The sequence below is a fragment of the Rhinatrema bivittatum genome, chromosome 2, assembly GCF_901001135.1.
Source record: "Rhinatrema bivittatum chromosome 2, aRhiBiv1.1, whole genome shotgun sequence".
NCBI lineage: Eukaryota > Metazoa > Chordata > Amphibia > Gymnophiona > Rhinatrematidae > Rhinatrema > Rhinatrema bivittatum.
Window position 1 is genome coordinate 346616944 of NC_042616.1, and position 18892 is coordinate 346635835.

An 18892-nucleotide genomic window follows, 5' to 3' on the forward strand; every position below is an offset into this window, starting at 1 on the left:
GCGTAGTTGGGAAGGCATTTTATTCCAGTGGGCAGTTCCTGCAATGATGAATGATCGCTCTCTAAAGGTGGTGTGTTTCATGAGCTTAGGAGAGGGAGTCTGGAGTTTGGCCTGGTGAGGCGTTCTTGTGGGTCTGGTCGGAGTGTGAAGCAGGAGATGTTCTGGGAACCATTGCATGTCATGGTTATTAATGGCTTTGTGTATGAGCGTGAGTACTTTATATACTATCCTGGAGGTTACAGGGAGCCAGTGTAATGATTGGAGGACGGGAGTGATGTGGTCATGACGGTGAGTATTGGTAAGGATGCGTGCAGCAGCATTTTGTAATAACTGTAGCGGTTGTAGAGTACTTTTTGGTAAGCCCAGGAGGATAGCGTTGCAATAATCAAGTTTGGACAGGATCATAGCTTGCAGTACTGTGCGGAAGTCGGAGGAGTGAAGAAGAGGTTTGATTCTCTTCAAGGTGTGGAGTTTGAAGAATCCGCTTTTTATAGTGGCCGAAATGAATTTTTTGAGGTTAAATTGGTTATCTATCATAATTCCAAGGTTGCGGACTTGTAGGGTAGGAGGGCAGCTGGGGGGCGGGGGGGTGGGGGAGAGACTGCGTGAGGGGTTGTTAGGAGGGGCCAACGGTCAGGCGCCGATAGCCTTGCCCTTACTATGTCACAGGGGCTACCGGTGCCATTGGTCAGCCCCTGTCACATGGTAGGAGCACAAGATGGCACCGATGGCCATGTGACAGGGGCTGACCAATGGCACCGGTAGCCCCTGTGACATAGTAGGTCAAAGGCTATCAGCGCCATTTTGAAACTGGTACTGAGGGTGTGAGAGTGCAGGAGATGGATCCCGGACCCCCCGCTGGACCACCAGGGAGTTTTGGTAAGTCTTGGGGGTGTCAGGAGGGTGGGGGGTTGTAGTAAATTTAATTTTAGCCCGGTAACGAATAGAATTAGACGTATAACCGCATCGGGGCGCCATACGGACATATGCAATGTATCTGCCCCCCGGCGAATACGTATCCCGAATGCAACGTATGGCATCCCTCTGCACATCCCTAGTGGGTATATTATGTGATGGTGTCACAGGTTATACAGTATGTGCAAACATAATATTCTGCTGATAATGATGTGTGAGCAACATTCGTTACCTGTAACCTTTTGAACAGCACACCTGTAGGGAGGAAAGTCCACTGGGGTTCTGCAGCATGTAACTGTTTGTTGTTGTGTTAATAATAATTAATGTATACCTAATATTTAACAACACTGCACTATCAACAATTTCATTAAACATTGGAGAGTGGCTCATATATCAGTGTCTGGCAATGTAATATTTGTGAAGAGAATGTAGGACTGTGAACTACACAGAGTTGCCCGTCAGACAGTGTTCACATGTTGGACGTGGCCCACATTATAAAGGATGCATGCACACACCACAGCTGGGAGACACCACCGGAGGTATGTGTGTCACAACAGATTGTGACCACATCTTGCAACCTTTGGCCTTTTCTGCCAATCCAATTAATATACTGGTAGTTAACACTGACTGCACACTAGCAGTCACCCCTTCTGTGTGCACATGGACACCAGATAGACACTCTTAAGGCCTGTTGAACATTCCTTACACAGGTTGCACCATGTAAACGGGTATGATACATTAGCATTAATATATTAACCTCTCCTTATGACTAGCAACAGCCTTGTAACATGTCCGCTGACAGTCTGTGCAACTGTGTTAATAAACGGCATGCAGATAGCTACATAACCCTTCCCATGCATCACCTTTCAGTGGCCCACAACCTTAAGGCTAAGACTAAGTATAGGAATCCTTCCCTGCCACACAAGGAATCCATGTACAAGCTGCCATGTGGTGTATGTACACTGATATATCAGTATGCACAGGGTACATGCTTAGCTTGTGCAGATGAGAATGGCTACACACTATTGCATGCCTATAACACCTGGAAATTTAGCGTATGCATGATCCACCACTATAATGGATGTCCTGCATGGCACCAGAAGTTGGTAATCTTCCTGTCAGTCACCCAGAGTTGGTGGAAGGCATCTTCCGTTTACCAGCACATGTGAGAGACCAATATAGGAAGCAAACTCAGTTTGTACCCTAGCATCTGTTTGGCTCACATACGTGGCGTTTGTCAGGCAGAGATAGCTATAATACTGAACACTGCTAAGAAATACGTGTTTTGAGTCTTCACCACCAACAGTGGCTGAAATGAGCACTGCAATTTGAATAGACTGCTGCCCAAGGCTTCCCCTTTCCTCACAGATCATAAGAGCATGCATACATCAGAATGCTCCCTTACTATGCATTGATTGTACTGAGGGAAAGTACCTTTTCTACTGTGAGGGACATGTCATGTACTCCCATTATGTTTACTCTGCAAGGTCTCCCTTAGCACCCTCCTTGTACATGAACCTAACTGTAAGGTATGTCAATGGCAGGTACAGATGCTGCTATACTGAATCTCAGACAGGGGGCATTTAGGAAGCTCTGCATTGGTCCGTGTGATGCAGCATGCTAGGTGTGGTGGGTGTAAACCAAGGGCACATTAGGAACATAAAGAGGACACAAAAGGTGGCAGGTTAAACCGGATATTTATTCCTGACAACATTGTGCAGGGTATTGTGATTTATTAGATCAGCAGTTTAACCATACATTAGACATTCATAGGTAGTCATTATCTGCAAGTACTAGATAACTAATTGCTCCCAAATGGTCTAAATCCGTGCTACATCATTCCAACATAAAGAGCATACTGCACACACATATGCAGGTAGTGGGTGTTATCTGTACTGGCAAAGCATGATTAGCTAGGAACAGAGAAAGAGGAAGTGGCACCCCAATAGCTCAGATACTGCAATACAAAGATTACTGCTGGACAGTATACAATGTATAGACAGGCATAGGGCCTAGGCAGTCCATGTTGAAAGAGTGCAGTGAAAGGGGAGAGCCTGAGAGGCCCGCCAGCAGAGTAAAAGTCCGGGCCCCAGGCAGTCCATGTTGAAAGAGTGCACTGAAAGGGGAGTGCCTGAGAGGCCCGCCAGCAGAGTGAAAGTCCAGGCAGCAGACAAGGTAGCCCACAGTTCAGCATGTAGGCAGCAGGGGAACACATCAAGGGTGTGGCAACAGCAGTGAAAGCCCAGGATGAGACAGCAGCGGCATGGCAACAGCAGTGAAGGCCCAGGATGAGACAGCAGCAGCAGCATGGCAACAGCAGTGAAGGGCCAGGATGAGACAGCAGCGGCATGGCAACAGCAATGAAGGCCCAGGATGAGACAGCAGCGGTATAGCAACAGCAGTGAAGGCCCAGGAAGAGACAGCAGTGGCATGGCAGCAGGAGGAGGCCCAGGATGAGACATCCCAAGTGGCATTTGGAGCCATGAGGCACAGAAGGCACCCCCACAACCAGCATTAGCAGCCGTTGAGCACACAAGGCATCCCACAGCATACAGGCAGAATTTGCAGCCCTTGAGAACAGAAAGCACCCCACAGCACACAGCAGAGTGGTGCAGTGGATGCAGATGGCAACAGCAGAGTGGCGCAGCGGATGCAGATAGGCCAGTTGACCAGGAGGGTGGGAGGTGGCGCCTCATCTGCTTTGGATGATGCATCCTCTTCCATCTCGACGGCACTGCAACTCTGCGTGGAGCAGGCAATGATGCTGTTGCTTCCATCTCGATGGTACTGCAACTCTGCGGGATGGCCATCCCAGTGGTGTTTGGGAGATTCTGACCTACCCAGTTTTGGGTGTCTTGTCGTCCCCTCAGAGCCCTTTGCCATGTTGTGCAGGTCCTGTGGGAGGTGGCATCTTCTTGGGGGGACATCCCCTGTGGCCTCGGGACCCTGAGGGACTGGCTTGGGGTGTAAATGTCGTGGAGGATGACGACTGCTGGTCCAGCATCTGCTGTAGGATTTGTAGCATTATGGTGTTAAGTGTGCCAATCGCTGCAGTCATGCTGGTGGATGTCTGGGTGGATGTTGCCATGTGGGGCTGGAGGTGGCGGGTTAGTTGTGTTATGGATCTTCTTATGCCATGCAGTTCCACCCGCAATTGGTCTACCTGTGTGCCTGTGATACGGTCCTGGGGTGGTAGGAAGGGTGGGGCTGTTGTAGCTGGTTGTGGTGCTGGTGGTGGGGCTTCTGGTTCTGGTGGATTTGGTATTAGTGCCACAGGTGCTGGTGCAGGGCTGTGTGGTGACATTACAGGGGTAGGCAGAATGGGAGGACTTATTTCCAATGTGAGTGGGCTGCTTGCATGCGGAGCGGTGGGGGAGCCCTCCCACTCCAGACCGACAAGGGCAGCTGACAGGTTGAGGGGGCTGCCTTCGGCTGCTGTTATGGGGCCCAACTCTTCCTCCTCCTCCTCATCTGACCACTGTGTCATGGCATCCATATGGAAGGGCATGGTGAACATTGGTGGCCGCCTTGTCCCAAGTGGATCACGGCTGGTGCCTGGGCCTTCCCAGCTGGCATCTGACATCTGCTGCCTGGGACCAAAGTGCTCTGTAGAAAATGGGGGACAAAAGGATAGACAGCATCAGTACCACAGTGTTTTGTAGAGATGTGAATCGTGTCCTCGATCGTCTTAACGATCGATTTCGGCTGGGAGGGGGAGGGAATCGTATTGTTGCCGTTTGGGGGGGGTAAATATCGTGAAAAATCGTTAAATCGTGAGCCGGCACATTAAAACCTCCTAAAACCCACCCCCGACCCTTTAAATTAAATCTCCCACCCTCCCGAACCCCCCCCCAAATGACTTAAATAACCTGGGTGTCCAGCGGCGGTCCGGAACGGCAGCAGTCCGGAACGGGCTCCTGCTATTGAATCTTGTTGTCTTCAGCCGGCGCCATTTTCCAAAATGGCGCCGAAAAATGGCGGCGGCCATAGAACAACACGATTCCACAGCAGGAGGTCCTTCCGGACCCCCGCTGGACTTTTGGCAAGTCTTGTGGGGGTCAGGAGGCCCCCCCCAAGCTGGCCAAAAGTTCCTGGAGGTCCAGCGGGGGTCAGGGAACGATTTCCCGCCGCGAATCGTTTTCCGTACGGAAAATGGCGCCGGCAGGAGATCGACTGCAGGAGGTCGTTCAGCAAGGGTTCCGGCGCCTCGCTGAACGACCTCCTGCAGTCGATCTCCTGCCGGCGCCATTTTCCGTACGGGAAACGATTTGCGGCGGGAAATCGTTCCCTGACCCCCGCTGGACCTCCAGGAACTTTTGGCCAGCTTGGGGGGGGCCTCCTGACCCCCACAAGACTTGCCAAAAGTCCAGCAGGGGTCCGGAAGGACCTCCTGCCGTGGAATCGTGTTGTTCTATGGCCGCCGCCATTTTTCGGCGCCATTTTGGAAAATGGCGCCGGCTGAAGACAACAAGATTCAATAGCAGGAGCCCGTTCCGGACCGCTGCCGTTCCGGACCGCCGCTGGACACCCAGGTTATTTAAGTCATTGGGGGGGGGGTTTGGGAGGGTGGGAGATTTAATTTAAAGGGTCGGGGGTGGGTTTTAGGGGGTTTTAGTGTGCTGGCTCACGATTCTAACGATTTATAACGATAAATCGTTAGAATCTCTATTGTATTGTGTTCCATAACGGTTTAAGACGATATTAAAATTATCGGACGATAATTTTAATCGTCGAAAAACGATTCACATCCCTAGTGTTTTGTTGCATTACAGTAGCATAAAACAGGGACACATTTTCATTGACCAACATGTCAGGCTGCTTATAAAGTAATGTTGTTTCTCTGTACCTAATGGCCTGTGGCCTGGGGGATGGGGGATGGGGGGGGGGGGGGGCGGGCCAAAACTGGACTCTGGGGAGCACATGGGGAAGTAAAAAAGTTAACAGTTCTAAGCATTTCAGTAACATTTCAGAAACGTTTCAGTAACATTTCAGTAACATTTCAGTAGCATTTCAGTAGCATTTCAGTAACGTTTTAGCATTCAACAAAGCCATAGAACTATCAACATACTTTGAGAGAAAAATACCCAACCTTACCGCTTCACTCTCCACGCCCCCTACAACGCCACTCTTCTTCACCCGGCCTACCTTGCCTCAACAAAACTCAACACTCGAAGTTTTCGAACCAACATCTTCGATGGAGATAGAAAATTTCATCAAAAAAATGAAACCAGCTTTGCATCCCTCTGACCCAATTCCAACCAATCTTCTCTTTAACATCCCAAACACTATTTCAAAGCCAATTTCTGAAATCATCAACCTCTCCTTATCTCAAGGCATAGTAAAAGACCAATTAAAGCTCGCCATTCTGAAACCCATTCTAAAAAAACCTAACGTCTCCAACAGACCCAGCCAACTTCCGCCCAATAGCTAACCTTCCCATGATTGCTAAAATCATGGAAAAAATAGTCAAACAGCTATCGGAATACCTGAAAGAACATAACATTCTCTCCCCCTCGCAATATGGATTTCATAAGACACTGAGCACAGAAACTCTCCTTATATCCCTTGCGGACACTATCCTTATAAACATGGAAAAAGGACAAACCTATCTACTTGTACTACTCGATTTATCTGCTGCTTTTGATACGGTGAACCATGCGATCCTCTTAGAAAGATTAATAGACATAGGCATCAAGGGAACTGCCCTGAGTTGGTTTAGATCATTCTTGTCAAACAGGTGCTCCAAAGTCAGGATTAACGCTAAAGAATCTCCCCCCCCCCCCCCCCCGTGCGCTCTGACCGGGGTGTCCCCCAAGGATCCTCCCTCTCACCCACACTCTTTAACATCTACCTTCTACCTTTATGCCACCTTCTTACAAAGCTTAAACTATCCCACTTCCTGTACGCTGATGACGTCCAAATACTCATCCCGATCACAGAATCTCCACAAAAAACTTTCAACCACTGGAACAACTGCCTTCAAACAATTAACCACCTTCTTTCCTCCCTAAACCTGGTCTTGAACACCAATAAGACTGAAATCTTAATCATCTCCCAAGACGATCTCATGACAAATCCTAGCTTGCCGTCCTCTTCCCAATCACCCCAATCAGTCCATTCAACCAACACAACTACTAACTACTCTCCTTTTGTCAGAGACCTAGGCGTAATCCTGGATAAGCAGTTCAACCTAAAGAAGTTTGTGAACACTACCACTAAGGACTGCTTCTTTAAACTGCAAGTCCTCAGAAACCTAAGACCACTACTTCACGTCCAGGACTTCAGACTGGTACTGCAATCCATCATTATGTCAAAATTGGACTACTGCAACTCCCTTCTGCTCGGCCTCCTGGCCAACTCCATAAAACCCCTTCAAATGGTTCAGAACTCCGCAGCCAGGATCCTCACCAGTACCAAAAAAAGGGAACCTATCACTCCCACCCTTCAAAGCCTCCATTGGCTACCGATCAAATTCAGGATCCTCTTCAAAGTCCTCACGATCATTCATAAAGCTAAAAACAACCTCACATCCCTCCACACATCTACTCAAGTTAGACCGCATACATCCTCTAGACCAATCAGGAGTGCCTACAAAGATACCTTATATGCCCCTCAAGCGAAAACATCCCTAAGAAAATGCGCCATATCGACGGCTGGACCCCATCAATGGAATGCCTTACCCCCGGACCTCAGACATGAACCTTGCCCAGCTGCTTTAAAAAAAAACTTAAAACATGGCTATTCAGCCAAGCCTTCCCAGACCCTTAATCTCCCTTTACCTGCAACCTTTCTTTCTCAAGTAAACTATCCAAGCGGTCTCTACAGTCTAGCTCATTATTCCATTGCCTTTATCCAGATCCCTTCTCTTCTGTTTGAAGTAGATTTGCATTGAGTTATCATGTTAGAACATTTTATTTTATTTTATTTTAAGACTCGTGTTACTGTTACAATACCACTTGTGTTACTATTAATATCATCTCTGCTCTTTGAATCGCCTTGAACGAAAGTTGCTTTGTATTGTAAACCAATGTGATATGTATATTTTACAGGAATGTCGGTATAGAAAAGCACTAAAATAAATAAATAACACCTCACACTGCTAGTCTCTGTCTGTGGCCTGAGGGATGGGGGGAGGGTCAAGACTGTTCAGGAGAGCACATGGGGAACTTAAACACAACAAACTAAAAAAGGCCACTGGTATACATTTATCAACAATTACAAAATTTAGAACCACAAACAATAGATCAGTACTTGATTAGTAATACATTTGTAGGACCTCTGATCTACGTGAGAATGTTAGGCATACAAACTCATTTGTAGTGTACAGGTCCAAATTTAATTTATTAATCAAAAATGTTATCTTTTTCGAATTTTTTAAAGATTTTTTTAAATGTTATTTGTTTAAAAACATTGCAAGACCCACGCTATTCGCAGTCATTTAGTGCATCACCATCGCACAAGCTTTGAAACCGAGTCAACCTTTCAAAAAATGAAAACCACTCTCTAGATCTTTAAATCACTCTTATCGGGTTTCCTATTACAACAGTCCCAAAGGTATACTCATCCTTTTGAACGTCCTAAACTTCCCGACACGGCCGTGTTTCGGACCGCCTGGTCCTGCTTCAGGGGCAGCGATTAATCCAAATGAATTTCAGGGTCTCCAAAGATGTCTTTTTCAGGGTTCAATTTCATTTTCTTCATGGCGCCGATCGCATAAAAAAAACAAAACTGAAGAAAATGAAATTGAACCCTGAAAAAGACATCTTTGGAGACCCTGAAATTCATTTGGATTAATCGCTGCCCCTGAAGCAGGACCAGGCGGTCCGAAACACGGCCGTGTCGGGAAGTTTAGGACGTTCAAAAGGATGAGTATACCTTTGGGACTGTTGTAATAGGAAACCCGATAAGAGTGATTTAAAGATCTAGAGCAGCGGTTCTCAACCTATGGGTCGCGACCCCGGCGGGGGTCGAACGCCCAAAGCACAGGGGTCGCGCGCTCCCGGTCTCTCCCGCTGCCGTTGCCGCCGGGCTGTCAGCACGTTCAAGCCCAGCGGGAACGGCAGCGGCGCTAGAAGAAGCTCTGCACCCGCAGCTGGGCCTTTTCTTCTTCCTGCGCCTGCCCCCCCCTCCCGTGACCCGAAACAGGAAGTGAATCGTGGTGCGCGGGAAGGAGAGAGAGCCGCGCCGCGCGAAAAAGTAGCAGCAGCGGCTGCAGCATCGCTCTCCGAGCAAAAGAAGCAGCCGGTAATGGAGAAAGGAGACAGCAGCATGAGCCTCCTGCGGCCGATGGGATTCTTCTTTCTTGGCCAGCGGAGGCTGCTGCAGCTCCCATTTGTGCTCGGGGGAGAAGAGGAAGTGAGTGAGAGAAAGAGAGAGAAGCAGCCAGCCAGCCTGTGTGTGATTGACTGGTCAGAGAGCTGATGTGTGTGTGTGTGTATGTGAGAGACAATGAAAGTGATTGCTCAGGGAGATGACTGATGTGTATGTGAGAGTGTGAGACATTAGTCAGGGAGGTGGACTGATGTGTGTGTGTGAGAGAGAGAAAAAGCATGGAAGTGAGAAGTCTGGGTATGTGAGAAAGCATGGGCGTAAGAAGCCTGGTGTTGTGGGGTGAAAGAAAGCATGGGAGTGAGAAACCAGGGTGAGTGTGCATGCATGAGAGAGAGAGACTGCTTGTGTGTGTGAGAGAAAAAGACTGGTGTGTGTGTGTGAATATGAGAGAATGTGATTCAGGGAATGAGAAGCCTGTGCACGGGGAGAGTGAGCATGGAAATGAGAGAGACTGGTGTGTGTGTAACAGAGAGAAAGTGATTATGGGAATGAGAAGCCTGTGCATGTGGAGAGAACAAGCATGGGAGTGAGAGACTGGTGAGTGAGTGAGTGTGTGTGGGGGTGTGTGTGTGAGAGAGAGAGACAGAGAAAGTGATTATGAGAGTGAGAAGCTCATATATGTAAGTAGAACACGGGAGTGGGAAGCCTGTGTGTGTGTGTGTGTGTGTGTGTGTGTATGGCATGAGAGAAACTGTTCAGGAAGGTGACTGGTGTGTGTGTGTGTGTGTGTGTGAGAAAGTGATTATGAGAGTGAGAAGCCCGTATATGTAAGTAGAACACGGGAGTGGGAAGCCTGTGTGTGTGTGTGTGTGTGTGTGTGTGTGTGTGTGTATGGCATGAGAGAAACTGTTCAGGAAGGTGACTGGTGTGTGTGTGCCAAAGACTGTTTGGGAGATGATTGGTGTGTGAGAGACAGAAACTGGTCATGGGGGCATGACTGGTATGGTGTGTGTGTGTGTGAGAGACATGGGCACTAAGGAAGAGGACCATAAGTATAGAGCTTAGCTTCTACTGCTGCTTCTGGTGAGTGCCACGGCCTGCAGGGAAGGGGAGTAGGAGAGCTGCTGGAGGGGGTAAGTAAAGGTGGCTTTTTAAGTTTATTTTTCTTGACTGCCATTTTAATTGTGTGATGTCTGCTTTTTTGAAATATTTTATTGGTGTTTGGAGAATGTTTAATAGTTTTTATGCGTTTTTAATTGTTGGATGTTCATAGCTGTTTTGAAACATTTATTCTGCTTATTAGTATAGTTTTACAATTATTTCTGTGTGGGGATCTATAGCTGCTTGCTAGTTCTGTTTTCCTAATAAGAGGTGTATTGGTTTTTAGGACCTGATTTAATATTTGTAGTGTTGCCTTTTCATAGATAGGGTTGCTCCTGTTTGAGTGTATTCCATAACACAGGTGTAACTGTGTGTGGATTAGTTTATGTGCATTACTACAGATCCTGGGAGTATGTTAGGTCGGTTCTGTGTCTGTTACCGAGATGAGATATTTTGCTAGCATGTAAGCGTTTGTATCGGTCTTATTTGTTGTGTTTTCTCAGAGGACATGCATTGGTGGTAAACTGCTGTCTTTTCATAAGTAGGGCTATTGAGCCTGGAAATAGAAGGAGTTTGAGTTGCTGTTACTGAGATGTCACTAGAACCAGAATATCTTTTTTGTAGGGTGAGTTGTATGGGGAATGTCATAATTCTGCTTTACATCCATTATTGTGGGTCAGGGGGGTTCCTGTGGATACAAACTGTACTTTTACATCTAGCCCCATGACGATCATGGGTCAGTGTGCCATGCATGTGAGAACCTATGGTGAGTTGAGTTACATTCACATTATAAATGTCATAATTAAATGATAAGTGTGCACTAAAATCCAACCCCATCCATAACCCCGCCCCCATATGACCAAAGCCCCGCCCTCGCCCCACCCTCACGGGGCGAGGGCGGGGCGAGGGGTCACCGCAACATGAGGAACTGTATTGCGGGGTCACGGCATTAGAAAGGTTGAGAACCACTGATCTAGAGAGTGGTTTTCATTTTTTGAAAGGTTGACTCGGTTTCAAAGCTTGTGCGATGGTGATGCACTAAATGACTGCGAATAGCGTGGGTCTTGCAATGTTTTTAAACAAATAACATTTAAAAAAATCTTTAAAAAATTCGAAAAAGATAACATTTTTGATTAATAAATTAAATTTGGACCTGTACACTACAAATGAGTTTGTATGCCTAACATTCTCACGTAGATCAGAGGTCCTACAAATGTATTACTAATCAAGTACTGATCTATTGTTTGTGGTTCTAAATTTTGTAATTGTTGATAAATGTATACCAGTGGCCTTTTTTAGTTTGATGTATGGTTTACAATTTTGGAGGCTCTGGAATAAGAGTATCTTCGGGCACATTGTGTGTGAACTTAAACACAAAACAGTTTTAAGCATTGTGTATGAACCTTGAACAGGACAGCAAAGGACTTGGTGGGGGGTACAGGCCAACTTACCATCTTCGAGGTGGGATGTATCAAGACGTGGATCCAACTCCTCAAACACGTCTGGTCCCAGCCACTGCATTAGACGCCTCTCCATGTCAGTGAAGCAGATTGGGCAAGGGGCCGTTCCTCCCGTCTCACGCAGGTACTCATTTCTCTCGGCTATCTTCACCTTCAGCTGGGCCTTGATGTCCTGATAACGGTGGGCCACTTGCTCCCCGGTGCAAGGTATCCCACTCTGCCGCCTGATGTCCGCTGCAATGCTGGCCCATAGCTGTGCCTTGGCTGCCTTGGAAGTCTTCACTGACAGGTTGCCAAACAGATGGGCATAATGGCGGAGGACACCTTCAATGAGCCGATCGTTGTCCTCCTGGCTGAAGCACATAGCACTCTGCCTCACCCTTGCCTTGCTGCCTGATTGGGGTGCCACTTCTGGAGGGGTCTCTTCCCTACCCTCACTCTCTGACCCACCTGATTCCCCACTTCCTTCCTCCCCCCCCCCCCCCCCCCCCCCTGCCTCGGCACTTCCAGCTCCCTTCCCCTCTGGCCTGGCTGCCTAGCCCTACCTTCTTCCACCATTCTTTCCTGTCTCACCCTTTCCCCCACCCCCACCCTTCAATCACTTCCCTCCTGCCTATCTCTCCCACTACCCCTATCCCTGCTCCTACTCCTCAAACCCCTACTACTAGGTCCCTCTTCCTCCCTCCCCCTCTCCCTCTCCCTCCTCCTCCCTCTACTCTCAACTCCCCTCTTCTGTCCTCTCCTCCCACTCCTGTCACACTCCATCCTCCACCACACTTCTACTCACCACCACACTCCTCCTCACCACCACCACCACCACCACCACCGCACTCCTCCTCACCACCACACTCCACCTCCTCCTCCTCCTCCTCCTCCTCCTCTCCATCACCACCACCACACGCCTCCTCCTCCTCCACACAGATAAGGACAAACAAGTAACAGAACAGCTTTCACTAAAACAGATATGACAAGAGACACAGGTTAAGGGAAACAGATGAAAACACAGAAGAAAACTAGGCACCGCACTCAGTAATCAATATAATATCTCCAACTCTAACTCCAACCACCTACCTCCACTACAAAACTCCTTCCAAACCCTCAAAGGAGGAAGGGCAGGAAGTGATCTTTTATACATGTCACATTATCGCGGTACGCGGTATTTGGTTACAATTTTTTTCCGCTGACTGTGAAAAGATCACGCAGTGCGCTGTTTTAATTCCCCAAAGTGCGATTTCAGCGCGAATTGCGAAACTGTATTTGTGATTCGCGAAAAATTTGCAGAGCGCGAAAAATTCGCAGCTATGCGGAAAGTGCCACATTTGCATGGGAACGCCCCTTTTACTAATGCATGCGTTACCCATGCGTTAACCATGCGAAATTGGTAAATAAGGCCCTTAGATTGTAAGCTCTCTGGAGATAGGGAAAAACCTACAGTACCTGAATATAATCCATTTTGAAGTGCTGAAAAAAGTACAAAAAGCAGAATGTAAAAATAATTAAATATAAAAAAAACTCAAAACATTTTTTTTGTTCTTGTTTTGAAGCTAATGAAACAAATATGGGTCCCAATGAAACAAATGTATGCTCTGTGCATGCTCAAGAACTAGCAAACACCTTTTGGGAAGTTACAGATACTCTTCTCGCTGCGTTGCTCTGCTCATCCCATTCCAGTTTTTAATCTATTCCAGTTTAACCCCACCCCGGTGTGCAAGTCCAGCAAGGGTGGACTTGCACATATTCTTCCACCTCCTTCCCAACTTGTTCCTTTTGCCGCCCTGTTTCATGTAACTTATTGTTCATTTTCTAAATCGTTTGTTATAACCCTGTTTTTAATGGAAACTGCTATTATATGCAAATGAATGTCGGTATAAAAAAGTTTTTAAATAAATAAATGTTTTTGTCTGCTATATGACGCAAGGACCCTGGCTAGCTTCTCTGACTCTTCCCTTCCCAAGGTGTAGGCCCTTTTGGGTAGAAGTAGACAGGAGTCCTCTCAGGTCCCAGTGTAGGGTGGATAACGTCCTGCGCTGAATTCCCTGTGTTAGGAACATTTTTATACTTGGTGCTGTGTACTGTGTGCCAAACGAGACACAGGGACAATGGATTTAATGTCCAAAAATAATACTCTCCTGCAAACAGTGTGGTTGAATAGCACAAATAGATATGTTTTCATCTCCACAGTTCTATCTTTTTCTTTATTTTATGTTACAAATTCTATATCCTCTATCTACACAAGGGTCTCGTATCAGGGCCAGGAATCCAGTTGCTCTGCTGGGTTAGATGGAGCAGTAGACCCCTCAGATTTGGTCCCCTTTGGTGGGTAGAAACCCTTTCTAGATAGCAAAAATCTTATCTCAGCACAGAGAGTAAATGTCACTAGCTTCCCAGGGTTAACTGAAGATGCCTGGTGGGTGTCCTCCCGTATTTCAGCTGATTTTATTACTCACAGTTCTCCTTTCATTTGATGAGGATTCCGGGTATAAGGAATCCTGTATGGAATTTCAGGTCCATCGATGGGAAGGAAAAGGGGCAGAAAATCACTTCTTTCCAGGTCTTGAAAATAACTTCTTTGTTCCCCAAAATAGATTACAGCGGATGTCCTCTGCAATGGATCACTCCACTTCTGCGGCAGGTCTTCCCTAAACCTGAACCTCTTCAACTCAGGGCTCCCCAGTCCCTGAGTCTGAGAAAGGCCCAGGCCTTCAGCAGTCCTCCTACTAATCAAAAGTCCAAAAATCCAAATCAGTCCCTGAGCAACCACTCTGCACCTCAAGTGCAGAGAACAGCAGTGGAGTCCTGACCTGCCCTGGAGTCATCTCAGAGGGTTTCCAAGGCTCCAGGTAGGCCCAAAAAGTAACTCAGTAGAAAATCCAACCCTCCTCTCTATCTTCCAACTTAGACTGCCCCCAGAGCCCTTTGCAGAGCTCTGCTATAAATCTTCCTGCAAGGGATATCCATTACAGCCCTGCCATGGGTGGGCTGCTATTTATATATATATATATATATAAATAGCAGCCCACTATTTAGTTAGTGCAGTTAGAGAAATATAGTTAGGGAGATCCTCTCCCTAACTATATTTCTCTAACTGCACTAACAGGTCTGAACCAGAGCTTAATGGTAATCTGGAAAGGTGCCCGGGTTACACCAGCACCACTGCTGCCGCCGCTGCCATTCCAAGCTGGTCTTGATCCCTGAGAGTGCTTCCTCTTACTTCAACTATGTTCAAAGTTCTTGCCAAATCCCCTTCCCCTACTGTACCTGCCCACTTTTCATTGTGCCCTAGCCATGCATTACTTTGCAAACTTACTGAAACACTCCTGAGGATTTTAATACCATTCTTCTATGGTACTCACTTTCTTGTCAACCTCTTGCTCTTGCCACAGCTATCCATTCTTTTGCACACTTGTTGCACCCATAGCAGGGCTAGAAATGAATTTGAGGGTGGGGGCCCAAGGTTAACATGGGTGGGCAGTAGACATACAGATCTAGGCCCTACTAGCCTGCACCCTACAATGGATTTATGAGTAGTCTGCAACAGCCATCATGCATCATGAGTGACATTTTAAAATATTTTAATTTTATTTCAATCTCTTACCAACATAATTTATTTATTTATTTATTGATTAGCATTTTTTAATCGCTATACAGATAAAAACTATCACACAAAGTGATAGTTAGACATTAAAAATGCCTTATTAATCTGTATTAATTTATTTGATATTTATTGCAGTTTATAAAAGCACAGAATCATGCAAAAAAGTAAACAAAGACACAACAAAAACAGCAGACCCAATCATGTAATAAAACAAATATCAATATATTATTTTATGAATTCTCTTTCCAAAAATGCGTAGATCTACAATAAATTGGTAACAATCATAATAATCATGATAAAAAGATTTGTAACAGGTGAACAGAACTAGGACATGCAAAAAAAAAAGTCCGATTCACCTAATTGACAGCAAAACAAATTCCCTTTGCTGCTAAACACTGTGAAATAACACAAACCTCTGCAAAGTAAATAAATAAGCAAATAAATAAATACTAGAACCTTACCATACCATAACAGCACTAACTCTTAAGACTCAAAAAGCAGCAAGCCTTATCTACAAAAATGCAGCAAGGCAAATATTAAACTAGGCCCTAGAACACTAATACACTACCTACAGGCCGATAGCCTTTGCCCTTACTATGTCACAGTGGCTACCAGTGCCATTGGTCAGCCCCTGTCACATGGTAGGAGCACAAGATGGTGCCAGCCATCCATTGCTCCTATTTATATATATATTTGCAGGAACTGCTTCAGGAAGTTGTCCAGACTCCTGACTAGGGGGTCAATCTGTTCCCACAGAGGTGAAGCCTACAAGGAAAAATGAAACCTCACTTTGGTCAGAAGCAAGAGAAAGCTGGTGGCCTATATGCACTGGTTAATAAAGCCACTGCAGGCCTTAGGATACCCATCATACCTGGGCAACAGTGGTAAATGTGGCTTGGGTCTCAGATGTCGGGCCGGTGCAGATGGAGGAGGTGCCAGTGCAGGTGTTCAGGGGCAGTTCTGTAATGAAGCAGAGGTAGGATTCCCACTCCCTACCAGCATTAGAGAAAGCCCTGCGGCAGTGTTGCAAAATAAAGTGCCAGCCCTGAGGCAGCTCTGTGAAATGACCTGCTGGTGGGGTTCCCACTCCTTCTCCCTCTCTCTCTCCCTTCCTATTCCCATCTTCACTCTTCTTGGCACCCCCCACTCCAGGAGACTCACTGGTTCCATAGCCAGCTAACCCTTTCAGGAGGAAAGCCCAGCCTACAGAAGCCTCCCCAACACTGCGTAGGCACTTTCTCTTGGCTCATCTCATCTCTTTTTGTGACTGTAGCTTGCTTCCATTTCTACGTGCCTCCGCCACCATTCCAGCATATTCCCATTGATTAAGTGCTACAGTGTCTGCTGCTTTTATGGTTCCCCAGGCTCTGCAATGCCTACCTAATCCAGGGAAGGGGCAGGGAGACCAGATGTATGTCTGTTCTTCCAGGGCTTAAAAAGAAAATTAAAGCCCTGGCCGAGACTGGAGAGAACCACAGCTTCAAAATCCTGCTTTCCCACCTGGATCCAATGCAGCCAGGGCTGATGCAAGGGTATTAGGCATCATAGGTAAAGGTTACAATCTTGTACCCCCAGCCCCTTCTTTCTCCAACACAATAAAATAGTATGCATTTCTAACAGTTTTTACATTAAAAAGGCCATTCAAAGTACAGTCTTATGCAGTAAAAGTATCACTAACAGCATGTACATTATATTTACTTGTACTACTGTGGTGCTAAACCAGAAAACCCTGCAAAATAAAGAGACACTTGAATCCCATATTTCATTAAGCCTATTGTAACAGATGTTGGGTGCGAGCTGAGCTCTCAGAAAGCCTTGGGTAAACCGAATTACATTTAAAAACTCCAATACCAAAACAGCAATAAGAGCCAGCATTCAAATAGTGAAAACCCTATGAAAAGGCAATGCTACAACTATTACACCAGGCCTTTCAATTCAGAATAATTAATGAATTCATTAACATCTATCTAGGCGACTGTTTTGTATAACTTTCTAGCATTATATAAACAAATTATTCTCAATTAAAACTATTTCAAGTTTTGATGTTGTATTTTGAATGATATTCACCCTGTTAAAAATTTGTATTTGACTCATTGTCTTTACCAACAAACCACTCTAAGAGTTATCGCAACACACTACTATTTTGTTGTTTTTCCTTGTACCCATTGACATACACACACACACACACACACACATACTTTCTTGCACCTACTGACTCACACATGCTTCCTCGCACCCACTGACACATACACACACTTCCTCACACCTACTGAGAGACACACACTTACACACATGCTTCCTCACACACACATATACTTCTTGCATCCACTTATACACATGCTTCCTTGCATCCATTGATACACACACACACACACACATACACACTCACAGGCTTCCTTGCACCCACTGACATACACAAAAACATGCTTCCTTGCACTACTGACATACACACATACATGCTTTTTTCCCACCACTGACACACACATGCTTTCTTGCACTTACTGAGACAGCTTCATTGCATTCACTGACACACACACACATACACACATGCAAGCTTCCTTGCACCCATTGACATACATACACTCACATACACACATGCTTCCTCACACACTAATACATCCACGTACACACATGCTGCCTTTTACCCGCTGACACATACACACACATGCATGCTCCCTCACACAATCCAACTTTCTATCTCTTCCCCTGCCACCTCTGAATATGTAAAAAAAAAAGAAAAAATTACTTCCACTGGTGGGCAGGAGGGATCCAGGCAAGTCTATCAGCTGATAGCCCTATTGTGGCAAGAGGTAGGTAGAAAGGCACAATGCAATGGAATGGGTTATTTTTTGCCATGGCACCAACATAAGGGGGGCCATCAGCAGAAATCAGTCAGAGGCCTTCAGCCGTGGTGAGGTAACAGCAGGAGTTCTCAAGAGCATTCCCCACTGCAGCAGTAGTGAGAAGAGGGGTAGGGAGTGATCCCACAGAGATCAGCAATGTCGCAGGAAAGAATAAAAACAAAAATGCAGGCCTATAGAGCCACACTGCAGCTGCAGAGACAGAAATAAAAGAGAAGCCTAGGCCCATGGAACTATGGCTGAAGCCATGGGAAAAGAAAAAAACAAAACCATAAATGAGCAGAGAGCCTCAGTGGAGGCTCCCACTTTTTCACAACAGCTGCTGTGGGCTGGGTATTAATCACAGCAGCTCCACGGGCATGGGGCATGGGGCCACTGCGATCAACACTAGTCATGTGACTTGTCCATTGTGGTATGCCCGAGGCTCCACTAGGCCAATCCACCCCTGGGTATGTGAGAATTTAAAAGACACATACCTTCAATTAGGAATAGTCACTAACTTTTATGTATCTACCTTGAAATTCTTGGTTAGTGAATCTAAATTAACCATTAAGGTGCTAGCTGAGTACACCACAATTTTGCATTTAATAAGATAATTATTATAAAATGATAATTCACACCTAATGTCACTGAATCAGATACTGGAGAAATATTTGCCAATTGAGGGCTGAATTAGAGGGGTTCATAAG

At 46.2% G+C, this 18892-nt stretch overlaps 1 protein-coding gene across 1 annotated transcript; it reads right to left on the reverse strand.

Annotated features, from left to right (window-relative positions):
* Window positions 1–2614: 2614 nt before the first annotated feature.
* LOC115086133 (myb-related transcription factor, partner of profilin-like) lies at window positions 2615–12170 on the reverse strand. Its single transcript, XM_029592646.1, has 2 exons — window positions 11739–12170; window positions 2615–4521 (listed from the first exon to the last, which is right to left on the reverse strand). The coding sequence occupies exons 1-2, from the start codon at window positions 12109–12111 to the stop codon at window positions 3782–3784; spliced, it is 1113 nt and encodes a 370-aa protein (XP_029448506.1). The 5' UTR covers window positions 12112–12170; the 3' UTR covers window positions 2615–3781.
* Between the last annotated feature and the right edge of the window lie 6722 nt (window positions 12171–18892).